The 12,917-nt window shown below is 47.6% G+C and overlaps 1 protein-coding gene across 1 annotated transcript in view; it reads left to right on the top strand.

Moving 5' to 3' along the window:
* LOC119382850 (protein PTHB1-like) overlaps positions 1-12,917 on the top strand; it is a 40,180-nt gene that overhangs the window by 204 nt on the left and 27,059 nt on the right. Inside the window, exons 2-6 of the mRNA XM_037650730.2 lie at positions 269-364; positions 452-539; positions 605-700; positions 6,724-6,853; positions 10,075-10,250. Coding sequence (XP_037506658.1) covers positions 269-364; positions 452-539; positions 605-700; positions 6,724-6,853; positions 10,075-10,250 — 586 coding nt within the window. The remainder of the gene's footprint in view (positions 1-268; positions 365-451; positions 540-604; positions 701-6,723; positions 6,854-10,074; positions 10,251-12,917) is intronic.

Raw genomic sequence — 12,917 nt, 5'->3', positions numbered from 1 at the left:
AGCGCTTCCAAGCAAACGCATAGCGAAACATCGTGTGATGTCTTTAAAAACGTCGATATCGATCACTTCCTAGCTTTAGATACGTCAGATACGTCGTGCGCTGTAGCGGTCGCTAAACATGGACAAAAGAAATAAGGGCACGCATGCTTGATCAATGGAGACTTATGTCTGTTGCCGCACATCAACAAAGTGTTGCATTACGAGAACCTTGTTGCTGCCGTTTACTAGCGCATAAAGCCGAAGTGTCACCGACATAAGCTTGATTAAGTCGTTATTTAGGTTTCAGACACTGGCTGTTGCTACTGAGGCGTCGAAAAAACCGACAGACGACGCCGAGGGGCTTCAGAAGGGGAAACGCGTTGTTGTAAGTCTGCGAGATGTTCCCCCCTTATATGCACCACGAGAGAGAACTTCACATGGTTTGTAAACCATCACTTTTTTTTTTTCATAGGCGGACTGGTCTGTTTCAATCGGAGAGGAGGCCATTGACATAAAAGTGGCAAATTTTTCGAACTGCCCATCACTAATATTAGTTCTAGGTGAGTATATCAGAGAGTAAGCGTGAGGGAGCCGTCATAAATTTTTTTCTTTTTTTTTTTTTCAGGTGAACACACATTCTTTGCCTTTAAGCCAAGCGGCGAGCTTCACTTCTTAAAAGTTCTGGATTTCACGGCGGCGTGTTTCTTTCCCTACCCAAGTTGTAAGTGATCCTTTGGTTACTGGGAGGCCCAACAGTGAAGCCTAGCATAGAGCACGTAATTTTCGCGTCCGGCGATCTTGTGTGGTCATATGGAATCTTGTAATATGCAAATGTAATCATAGGGTTTTATGTGCCAAAACCACGATATATGATTATGAGGCACGCCGTAGTGGGGACTCCGGATTAATTTTTGACCACCTGGAGTGTTGTGTCGTGCACGTAAGTCTATGTACACGGGTGTTCTTGCATATCGCCCCCGTCAAAATGCGGCCGTAGTGACCGGGGAATGAACATGGGTCCTTTACTTGTAGTTCCCGTACTTTACCTGCTAAGCTACCAGGGCGGGCCGCATGGAATCTTGTTTGAAATGTACTATAAGGTTATATATTTTTCTTTTTTTTGTGTGTGTGCAGAGAAGAACGACGCATTAGAACAACGAGCATCGCTCGTGTATTAACGTTTCAAAGGTACACTCTGTAAACTTTGTGTCACTTTCCATCAAGAAATGAGAATAGAAAAAAAGTTGACGTCATACTTTACGCAATTCTTTTTTTCTCGTTTACTGCTGTGTGAAAAACGTCGATTGAACTTTTTCTTCTTTTTCTCTGATCGGAACTACAGCTTTTTTGCATTAATTATATGGTGCTTAACTGCGTTTGTTGGTGTCGCGCGTGGGGTTCGGGCGACTGGTGTATGGCAAATGTTTAACGGGTCCTATCGTATATCGCACCTGCCAAATTAACTGACAACTCCTTAGATGCGCACTTCTGCGTTGTTGTCCGTCTCGCGTGTTAGCAATTTAATTCTTGGCGATTAGTTCGCTCGTCAGGGTATATTGTACGGGAGTCCATTCCAGCCTGTCTCACGACGTCGATAGACCACACCTCGATGTGACAACTGAGGCGTTTCCAATAAGGAGCTCCGTGCCTGTCATTGCGTTTGGTCTGAATAATAAATGTACGGCAAGCATGGAAAAATCACTCCTAAAATTAATTAAATTGCATTACAAGCTACACTGGTCGAAAGTAGTGACATTACATTAGTATTACTTTTGAAAATGTAAAGGAATTATTCTGAAATTACTTTAACAAAAGTTCGTCGTTCATGCCCTAACTCATGCACACTTTATTTGCAGCACATATACATTGAAATCTCAGATATTTTGGCTCAGCTTCGCACGCTTGACGCTTGGCAATCAGATTATCTACATGCTTATTTTCCTTCCTTTATTGGTCAGCTTTTTTACAGCGAAAGCTGTTATGAGATCATTTCTCCGGCCGTTTTTGGCGCCGTAGTTGTCCGCCGCCGCCGCCGCCGCCGCCGGTGTCCGTAACCAGTATCGCTCGAAATAAGAAAAAAAAAACTAAATAAGAAAAAAATTCCAGGATGGAACGAGGTTCGAACCTGGGCCCTCTGCGTGGGAGCCCAGTATTCAACCTCTGAGCCATGCCGGTGCTTGAAACTGCTTTGCAAAAAGGTCCTATACAGGCTTCATGTCGGGAAGGAACCACATTAGCATATGCAATATAGCGTGGTAGAAGATTAAAATAAGCACCAAGCGTCGCACAACGCGAATTCTGTAACCAGGCGTCAAACAATTGCGAATTGCGCATCGAGTAGGTTGTTGAATGCTTCCAACCCATTACAAAATGGCACTGCCATAATTCTTCATCGTCATCCGGCGCAGAATCAACAAAGTGCGCATAATCCCTTACATGCGTTTAGCAGGTACCAACGCTCTCTGTAGAATGACGAAAAATGGCACAGTGCCTGCTGCCCTACTTCTAAAAAATTACAATTATTTATAGCGTAGTGGGTTCCTCGCAAGTACACTTGTATTGGTTGCCAAGGAAGCCCATAAGCGCATGATCCATTACCTCGGGGTCTCAATAAAGTTCTTTGCCCCCTCCCCGTCTCTCTTCCACGTCAACGTATACAGCATGACGGGAGAGGGAAATAGCGACCGGGCGTCACCCAATGCAAACTGCATAACTGGTGGGCCATTTAAAGATTCCAACCCATTACAAAGGGCTGAGCCATAATTCTTCATCGTCATCAGTCGTCACGTCAATAAAGTGCACATAATGCCTTACAGACGTGTAGCTGGTGCCTCGCTTCTCCATAGAATGACGAATAATGGCTTAGTGGGTGCTTCCGAACCTCACAACAATTTTGATTTGTGGCGTAGTGGGTACCTTTCTAGTGTACTTGTATTGCAGCCCCAAGAGAGCTTAACGGGCTCTAGAAACGCCGCTCTTCCAGCTTTCGCTGTGACTGTGCTGCGGTTTCAGCGCAGGCCTGGCGTTTTTTATGCCACTGGGAAGCGGGCATACCATATTTTAGTCAAAAGTAATTGGGAAAGCAATGATTAATTTCTTTGAAATTAATCACTTAAAGTCATTCATTACGTTACTAAATTACCAGACCACAAAATTAATTCATTACGTCACTCATTACGGCAAAAAAAGTAATTTAATTATTGTAATTTCATTACTGCCATGCCTGATGTATGTGATGTGATGAGGCTTTAACAAGCAGCTATACAGGGTGTTTCAGATAAAAAGCACCAAGTATTAAAAAATTAAGCATACGCGCTACGCGTCTCCAATTAGCGCAGTATTATTGAGCCATATAGAGCACGTCTGAAGTCCCCAAGCACGCAAGACCAACTCGTCATGGACATCAAATATCTATGCAACAAAGCCTGTGACCTCCATCACCGCATTGCTCTGCAGTGGATACCTGCCCACTGTGGAATACAAGGCAACGTCCATGCTGATGACGCTGCCAAAGCTGGACATGACGCCTCGAGAGAAACCATCAAGATACCTTTCTCGAGAAAAGATGCCGCGACAATCGTATCGGCACACGCTTGGCGGCTCCAGCGATCCCTCTGGACAGATGCTAATTACCAGTATGGACCACTTTACAAGATTGACCCATCGTGTAACTTTGATATGCCGCGAGACCTAAACAGGCAAGATGAAACATGCTTGCACCGCATCAGACTGAACGTCGCATACACAACTACTTCAGGAGCAAGATTAAGCTGTCGGACTCACCAATGTGCGTCCAATGCAACGTCCAAGAAGATTTACATCATGTTCTTTGTGAATGCAAGCGATACGCATCAGAGAGACATTCTCTGAAGGCAGCCTTGCATCTTTAACGGGGATCGTGCTTAGAGTTGCGACATGTTCTGGGCCCATGGCAAAGCAGCACCTGTGCGCTACGTGCCACGAAAGCGCTGTTGAATTTCTTGCGGGCCACGAGCCTGAACCAAACTTTGTAAACTTGTGTGACTGTATGTGTTATGTGGTTATCACTGTATATATCATAATCGTCACCCAGCACCTAGAGTAGCATGTCAGGCGAACAGCCAGGCAAACATCTCCAGCTTCATTAAAAGGTTTATCTCTCTCTCTTTCCAATCCGCAAAGCTCGGCAATTAACAAAGATTGCTTAATGAACTTTTTAAATAGTAATTCTAGAGAAAAATCTTCAATAGAAAAGTTGTGGCGCTTGTTCAGAAACACCGAATTTGTCAATCTATCGTAAGATAACTCCCCTGCTTAATTTTTTCCCGGCCTTCCTTTCAAGCGCACGAATTTCAAAAAAATACCGCGTGACTGCCGCCTAACGCGCGGCTCTTTTAGTGCCCTCAAATGTAAGTCGAACGAATTGTCAAAGGCTGCTCTGTGCCCGAAGGTCGATTGAGCAGGCTATCCGTGACTGCGATGGGCGTTAAGGGACAAAAGGAGCACATCGTTTCAACAACAAAATTCTTCAAAGAAAAAGCGGCAGCCACGGAGCAAATGCCACATGAGACCGTAGGCATCATTTGATGCAGCCGTAGGCATTTTTTATTTTCTTTTCGCACCAGTGAAGAAACACATTGGAAGGGGCGAGGGCAGGGGTGTAGCCAGGGGTGGGGAGGGGTTGGGGAGGGTTCAACCCCCCCCCCCACATTTTCCATTTTGCTTGCGTATATACACACGCACACATACAAACGCACGCACGAGAACATACATAAAGCATGGTTGAACCCTCCCGAAAAGAATTTCTGGCTACGCCTCTGGGCGAGGGTGACAGCGTGTTGAAGGACCGAGACAAAAGATTCGCTGACACATGGCGGCCGCTCCTTCGCAGATTTTTTTTTTTAGACGGTACGCCACTACCATCAATTAGCGTCCATCGCAGTCACCGATAGCCTGCTCAATCGACCTTCGTGCTCGCAACAGCTTTTGGTAATTCGTTCAACTTACATTTGAGGGCACTAAAAGGGCCGCGCGTTAGGCGGTGTCACGTGGCACTTTTTTTAATTCGAGCGCTTTAAAGAATGGAAAAAAAATTAAGCAGGGGAGTTATGAAAAATTCGACGTTTCTGAACAAGCGCTACAACTTCTGTATTGAAGATTTTCTCTAGAGTTACTGTTTAAAAAGTTCATTAAGCAATCTTTGTTAATTTCCGAGCTTTACGGATTAAAAAATATTCTGACGTGCTGTATATGGCTCTGAACAATACTGCGCTAATTGGAGACGCGTAGCACCTATGCTTAATTTTTTAATACTTGGTGCTTTTGTAGCGTTAGCTACACTTCCTAGCCGGAGCCGATTTCGCGTGGATCCTCATGAGCCGTGCTGTGCATGAGCGAGGATCAATGATGTCACACAGCTGGGTCACCGGAGCTGGCATCTCACGCGCTCTCCGACACCGCCGCGCGCGGCTCGCCACTGCTTGTCTGCGGGTTCAGGAGGAGTGGTGTCGTAGCCGCGGCAGACAAACTTGCGCCGCTGCATGGCGCCAGCGCGCGCGCAGACTCCGCCACCGCCGCGCGCGACTGGCCGCCGCCGGTCTACGCTTTCCAGAGTGACGTCGTAGCCTTGGCAGACGTATTGGCGCCAGCGCGCGCGCAGCCATTCGCCTTCGTTGTGCAGTCGCCGTCTGACACTGTGCTGGAGCCGCTTGATAGCGCCTCTGACTGGCGTTTGCAGGTGGGTAAGGAGAAGGAGAGCGCAAATGCTGCTCAACGGCGCAGAAGAGCCGAGAAGCTTATCTCATCGGATCCCGGATCCCGAAGTAGTTGCCTGGCAATTAGCGGTTCAGCGTACGAAGAATGAACAGAAGAAGGCTAATAATCCTAGACAATTTGGAAAGCTAAGAATAATCAGCTGAACCTTTGCTAACGCTACGTATATCCTGGCATAGCCGAGCTAAGCCACTGCAAATTTTTTATCTGAAACACCCTGTCAGAGTTCAGCCTGTGGGCAAGACGACTTTCTCCTGAAAATATGACGACAAAAAGCAGCTATTGCACCACTTTATATCCATACTATACTATGTAGTACAGCGTGAATTTCTCATGCGGCTCGCTACGGCCGCTTAGTCCTTGCGTATATCATCACCACGCGATGCCTATGCTCTTATCGTAACGCCCCCCCCCTTTTTTTTTTTGCCTGCTTGCCTTTTCGGGACGCCGGCATAGAGTATCGTTTTTCAGGCCGCACTCTGAAAGGCCAGAAAAGTGATTGCCCCGTCATTCGCGTTCTAGCACCTATTGTCTGTATGGCATTTCGTTAAGTGAGTGAAAACATCGAAAGCTATGACGGCGCACATGTAAAAGAAGGATGATGAAAGGACATAGCACGGAGTTATCACACTGAATTTGGGGGTGCCTCTCGTTATATTTTCGTGTCAAGTTTGCAGAAGTTCAAGCGTCTTTTTCTTATTTACTATGCATAAGGTACGAGCGTCTTCCAGTTCGTGGTCCCAAAATTGACCCTCATATTACAGGCGTCATCGCGTTATGGCAGGTTTTCAACGTACTACGTGTCACGCGCACATCTGCGCGCGGCTGAGAAACAAGAACCCGAGCAACCTATATCTACACGGGCACTCTACGAGTTTTGATATATTCCACGATCACTAAACGATATGTTGAGCGCGCACGCTGAAGACAAGATGGCATATTTTGTCGTGTAGTTTCATTTGTGATTTTTTTTCTTCTTGCGCTTGTACGCAGCGACGGAAGGCAGCTTGATGCTGCTCATGGCCACGCAGAGGAGCACGCTGCTCGTGTACCACGACACCGTTCTTAAGTGGGCTGCCCAGCTCTCGTCGGCTCCGATTGCGCTGGCGAGGACGACGATACAGTAAGCATCGCGGCCTCTCTCCACTGCGCACGCCGCTTGAGGTGGCGCCTTGCACCCGCAGGCGAGCCACGGTTGCGCTAGCCGGGCACAACAGCTCCAGTGACTCTAACAACAGCCTCTCTCGCTTTCTCCTGACGGCTGGCCGAATCTCAGATTCCGCGACGCACGCCTTTGTCGATATCGTTGAGGTTCACGTTGCTAAGGTTCATTTCATAGCACGCTACCGTCACGAGTTGTTCCGTACGTAAACCGTACGCCCCGAGAAAGAAAAAATGCAAGGATATAAAGAGAGCACCGATGTTCGAGAACAACATCCTCAAGGCGACCTGTTCTTCGATCAGTACGCTTTTGAGAAAACGAAAAGAAGAAAATACAAGCGACGTTTTAAGCGAGAGGTGTGCAGAGATCTACCCGGTTGGGAATGTCGGACCTTCTCTCTCTCTTTTCTCTTCACCTTTATAGTCCTTTCTTGCAAAGCTTTAGTTTTTGTTTTCTCGCTCAGGTAGTTGGGGGAGCGCGCGTGCCGAGTTTCTGATTGCTCGCATGCGAGTCGGCTCACGCGTACATTACAAGGACACGAACAATATGAGCAAATCAACTTCTGGCACCCGCTTGAACTTTGTACAGATAAGCGTGACGCGCTCTGTGACGCATCATTTACGCTGTTCTTCGTAACATTTAGCTATGTAAACTACGATCAACTTGACACATATTTTCATACCACTTGTAATAATATGGACTGTCAGCTAGTTGGTTGGTGATTAAAACTTTAACTTTTCGTCGCTTTTCACGAACAGATACGGGGTGCTATTCTGGACATGGTCGAGCTCCGTCATGTTGTTAAATTCCGCCATTAGTCCATTCTGATTGGCCCAGAGGGTTACTACGGTCTCTCTTATTTGCTTAAAATGCCACCATTACGAATTTGACAATGCCCAGAATAGCACGCACGGCCGCGACACGCCTTCATTCAAATTTCGTCACTTCCTGGTCACGGGAAATTCCGGTGTGACGTAACAGAGTGGTCGCGTTTCCTGCGCGCCGGGTGCGATCAATTTAGATATCATCGTTAATATTCGATTATGAATATCTCAAATTACATGCAACTTTTGCGATTTCTAAAAAATGGGTATGCCATAAATTGTCACGCACTACAACTTTCGCATACAAGCAGACAAACAGACAAGAAGACGATAATTAAAAAGCTAATTAACTAGTTTTCGTTAATTAGTCACTTCAGTGTCATTTCAACATTTTATTCATTTTAGTTTGCACAAGAACGTAGAGTTCGTGTGCAAAACGACATGAGGCTTACTGTCATGGAATGTTTATAAAAACCAGTATTGTCTAAAAAACAAAAACAAATGCAGAACACACACACACAAACACACACACACGCATGCACACACGCACACACAGCATGTGTATGAGGAAAGAAATGATTGTTGAAAGAGTACAGAACGTCGGATTTGCTTTATTTTCATTCATTGGCTTTTGCCTTCTTTTCAACCTTGAGAACAACCAGGTATGTGTATAGCGCTCACTCAAATTTCTGTCTGGATGTTTCACAAGTACCTCTCGCGTGCGCACCCCCCCTCCACCCACAAACACACGCACAAAAACGTGTACCCACGGAGGTGTGCATGTGTGCAATGCATAACCTATAGTTGCCTGTTGCCCTTCGAATTTTTATGTACGGTTTTCGTCCCTACAATTTTACTGAGCTTCTGTAGGGTGAGCTGAATGCGTTTACAAACAAAAAAAAACAAAACAAAAAAAAAAAACCCGCCCTTGCTTAAGGCTAACAATGCGTGTAAGCATGGTGGCGCCTTAGTAAACTTGTACTGCAAAATCTGGTGAGCCGTAAATGAACTTTCTACAAAGCGGCACCGCCGAGGCGACGATTGAAAACAAAGCCACATGGGTGCACTCGCGAACAGTGGGGTGCAGGTGGTGCGACCTCGTTCGCTTTTAACCGGAAAAACACGTGGTCTTGTTTTACGACGCCACGTGAAGACTGCTTTCCACGCGGCCTGGCTTTCACCACCTAAAGCACGAGTTAAGCGTGCGCGTTGATTCAAAAGAAGCATGCATACGATGTGTGCACTTGTCGGTGAAGGAGGAAGTGCTCCTGGCTACTATGGGCTCCACTGGTTACGTCATACATACTGATACCAACGAACAAAACATAAAGTTTGCGTGCAATTTTATTGCCGAAGAGTTTTCCCCGAAGAGTAGGGAAAAAATGGCACGCTATTCCACTGAGCCTAGCTCACTTGGACTCACTCGCGAAGTCATCGGCCACAAATTTTGTTGCGCTAGCAATTATATGGACACTCTCGGCTGGTTTTTGCCGTCCACTCAGCCAGTGACGGATCGCTCTAAGTCGAACGATTACTGAGTTTGTCGAATGAGCTCGCAACTCCCTTGCCGGTTGCCTTCTTCAATATCAGTGATAAATTTGCTTTCTCTAAACATTTATATGTATGGACACTTCAGCCGCATTATTGCTGTGGGTGGCACCGTCGCTGTCATGTTTCGTATAAAGTCCAAATCGATAACATCGCTCAGCGCATCGTATGTGCTATGTGCTATGGGTGAGTTAAAGCGTGCGTGGGCTGCCGATGGTCGTGGCTCAAACAAAGATAGCGCGTCGGCCGTCTATGTCGCGCGAAAGGCGCATGGGGGGGGGGGGGGGTGCCGGAAGAGAATTACCTTGCTCCGGCAGGAAATGCGTACGTACCTTGGCCGGCCGGGCGTGGTCACCCGCGGTCGTGCGCGCCGTATCTTTAGAGGGGATCAGCAGAGGGCTCATACCTTTGTACGTGTTGTGCCCTCATCCCAAAGTTTGCGTTCAAGTTATAAACATCAAGAAGGTCGCTGCAGCGGCCGCTTTCCCTTACGCCATTTTGTTCAATTACGCCAAGTCTAAAGTGCTAAAGGAGTGAGCTTTACTTCGTATAACATTTTAATTCGTTGCGAAAATGTGACTTTAAAAAAATGAAACCGGATTTTAAAAAAAGAAAATCAAATGTTCATTCCTTGTTTTTTTTGTTCAGTGAATGAGCACTAAAGTGCACTTATTGTGGTGAACGAAGGAAGGGTAATTTTAAGGGCTCGTTTTTCTTTGCTAGACGCAACATTGGTTGGAACTAACAGTCTTTGGCGTTCTCGTCTCTTAGTTCTACTTATAGTGATGGTCATTCTTGTCTCTCTCCCAGGAACATGCAGGGGGCAATAGTGAGGCTCACCGAGCAGGGACAGCTCAGCTGCAGCTACCTCGGGACCGATCCGTGCTTGACTGTGGCCGTGGCGCCGGAGAGCCGCGAGTATTCGCTCAGGGAGGTGGAACAGGAGCTCAACAGGCTGGAGACCGCCATCAAGTCCAGCAGCGAGCGTGAGCGTCGCTTTTCTTCTTGTTTTCAAGACGTTAAATTTTCAGGACTCTTGGGTTGAGCACGAGTCTTGGAAATTGCTTACTTCTGTGCGGGCTTAGGTGCTGGACACATGGTACGAATCAAAGTGCACACATTTTGTTTCCCATTGTTTGTTAACAGCCAACTTTTCTTTTTTAACACGAAAGTATTTTATGCCGAGGTCCACCACGGCTCCACTGACGTATTTCCGTCACGGATATGACGTTGTAAAATATAAAGACTAACAGTGGGCAAAGAAAAAAACCAGAAGAAAAAGTTCCGTCACCGGGAATAGAACTTACGACCCCTCGCTCCGCAGCGCGAAACGATTCGGCCACGGACGGCACGTTCTTCGCAAGGCTAACGGCGAGCTATTTATATACACCATTCGCCGGTGGCGGTACTCAGAGATCGGTGTTACAGCGTGTTTTCGTTATCACTAGCGAGATGGCACAAAGGGCTCGATGAGCGCGCTTTAAAGGTCGTCGCCGTTGCGACGAGCGCCCGCGTCTACAGGGCGTGGTCGCTCGTGCGTGCGCTTATCTCGTGATCGCGGTGGTTTGTACGTCTCGCGTTGAGAGCACGAAGGTCACTTGACTCACTGCAGCGGCCGCTTTTACGAAAGGAGCGCGGTGCTCACGCAGAAATAAGTTACAAATGTGGCAGTTAGTTTGCTCTCGTCCTGTGTATGTTCGTTCCGTGCGTCCTTTCTGCTTGAGCAGCGCGTTGCAAGTTTCGAGCTGCTTGCCTTTCATCGCGTAACATTACAATTTGTTGCTGTAGCATTCATGCCTTCGCCCTCGGGGCGAAAGAATGCGCAACAGACGCTCAACTACGTCTGTGAAGACACGTTTCACTTTCGAGTTATACCGATTCCTATGCCAGAGGGATCAGCCATGTTTCTTTTTTTCTTTTTCCTGTTCCAGTCATATATATGTGGTATGTGACAAATAAACCTTTAGCTGATAGTCTGCGCTTGTCCCCGTCTACTTGTCGTCCGTGTTATCTACCGCGCAGTTACATCGAACATGGTGCGAATTCGGATGCGATTCGCCGCACGGCTGTTGGCGCCAACAGCCGCATCCGGCAAACGTTCAACAGGTTCCTACAGCATACGGAGACGATTCGCACGCCGCTTTGGGCATCCAGACGTCACGGCTCTGCATTGACCAATCGCGTGCGGCTGGATGTAACGCCACGCCTCCGTGCTTATTTGGAATGCGTACAAGATCGCACCATTGTCAGCTTGCTGAATGTAGCCGCGCGGCTGCCGCGTCGGTCTGACGGCCGCAGCCAATGGCAGCGCGGGAGACGTCTGACGCAGGCCCGTAGCCAGTGCCCCCCCCCCCCCCCCCGAAATTTTTATGATACATGGTGTTTTACCGAAAATAAATAATGAAAATAGGCGTTTTCCTCAAATAGTCAAGGCTCTCAGCAAGTGCCCCCCCGAAAAAAATTCCTGGCTACGGGCCTGGTGTGACGTCGCGCCTCTGGTGGCTTGTTGCTTGCTGCTCGGATGGCTCCGATTCGGCGATCACCCTGGGGTTTGCCGATATCGCAGTTGACGGCGGCATGAAATACCAGCCTGTACCCAGGAATTTTTTTTCGGGGGTTGTTTGTGTGTAGAACGGCTAACTTTGGCAACTGGTGGTCGCTGTAAGGCGTGCAAGTATTTTAGTGTCACCCTGCGCGTGCTCCGGAGTGGCGGTCGTGACGGTATCAAGCACCACGTACTTATATGGTTTCCCGCACACGTTGGACAGGTCAAGGGCGCTCCCCCCAACCTCAACGAATCGGTCCACGAGACCGCACGCGCGCTAACCGACCGCGCCGGTTCCGGGCAACGGCTTGGTGACAACGAGGTTGCAGAGAACAGGGACGCGCCTGCAACGTTGTACTTATATGGAAAATCTCGGCTGGTTTTTGCCGCCGCCGTCATGCACCGTATATGTATAAGTATGTATATATATATATATAAGTCCCAAAGAAAAATAATTGAGAAAAATGCTTCCGAAGCGCGGAATCGAACCAGCTACCTCTCCCTCCGCAGCGCGTGACGCTAACCACTACGCCACAAAGCGCAGATCCTTCAGGCAGCTAACGGCGAGCGTTACATACACATCCTTTACCGCTGGCAGGACTCGGAGACGGCAGGCGCTTATAAGCGTTTTTTCATTACCAGCGAGACGGCGCGAGGAGCGCAACGGGCGCATTTAAAAGTCGTCGGCCAGCTCGCTCGCTTCTTCTAATATTTACGCAGGGAGAACCTTGCCCTTCCGCTGTCTGCTCGCGCGGTAGTTGCTGCCTGGGGGCAGGTGTTTTTGCAGCGTAGCAGCGCGTCCATCACGGGCCGCTTTTCTTGCTATCGCTTTCATTGCTTCGCCCTTGCGGCGAAACTGTTACTTATTTCCTATCGCTTTCATCGGAAACAAACCTGTTGAAAGCATTTTGTATGACATGAGTAATTAAGCACTCAGTAACTTTCTATAATAAAATCACTTAAGCAATACAAGTAGCTTATTTTAAATGTGGGACGTGTTTGTCACTACACTTCTTTTTTTAAGCGCAACACGTTCGTCCTCCTGACCATTTAGGATCTTACTGCAAAATTATCTTTTAGCTCTTCTCTCGTGAAACGGACTGTAGCA

Source organism: Rhipicephalus sanguineus, chromosome 1, assembly GCF_013339695.2.
Source record: "Rhipicephalus sanguineus isolate Rsan-2018 chromosome 1, BIME_Rsan_1.4, whole genome shotgun sequence".
Taxonomy (NCBI): Eukaryota; Metazoa; Arthropoda; class Arachnida; order Ixodida; family Ixodidae; genus Rhipicephalus; species Rhipicephalus sanguineus.
Note: the sequence above shows the minus strand (reverse complement) of the source record. Positions and strands in the feature narration are given on the sequence as shown.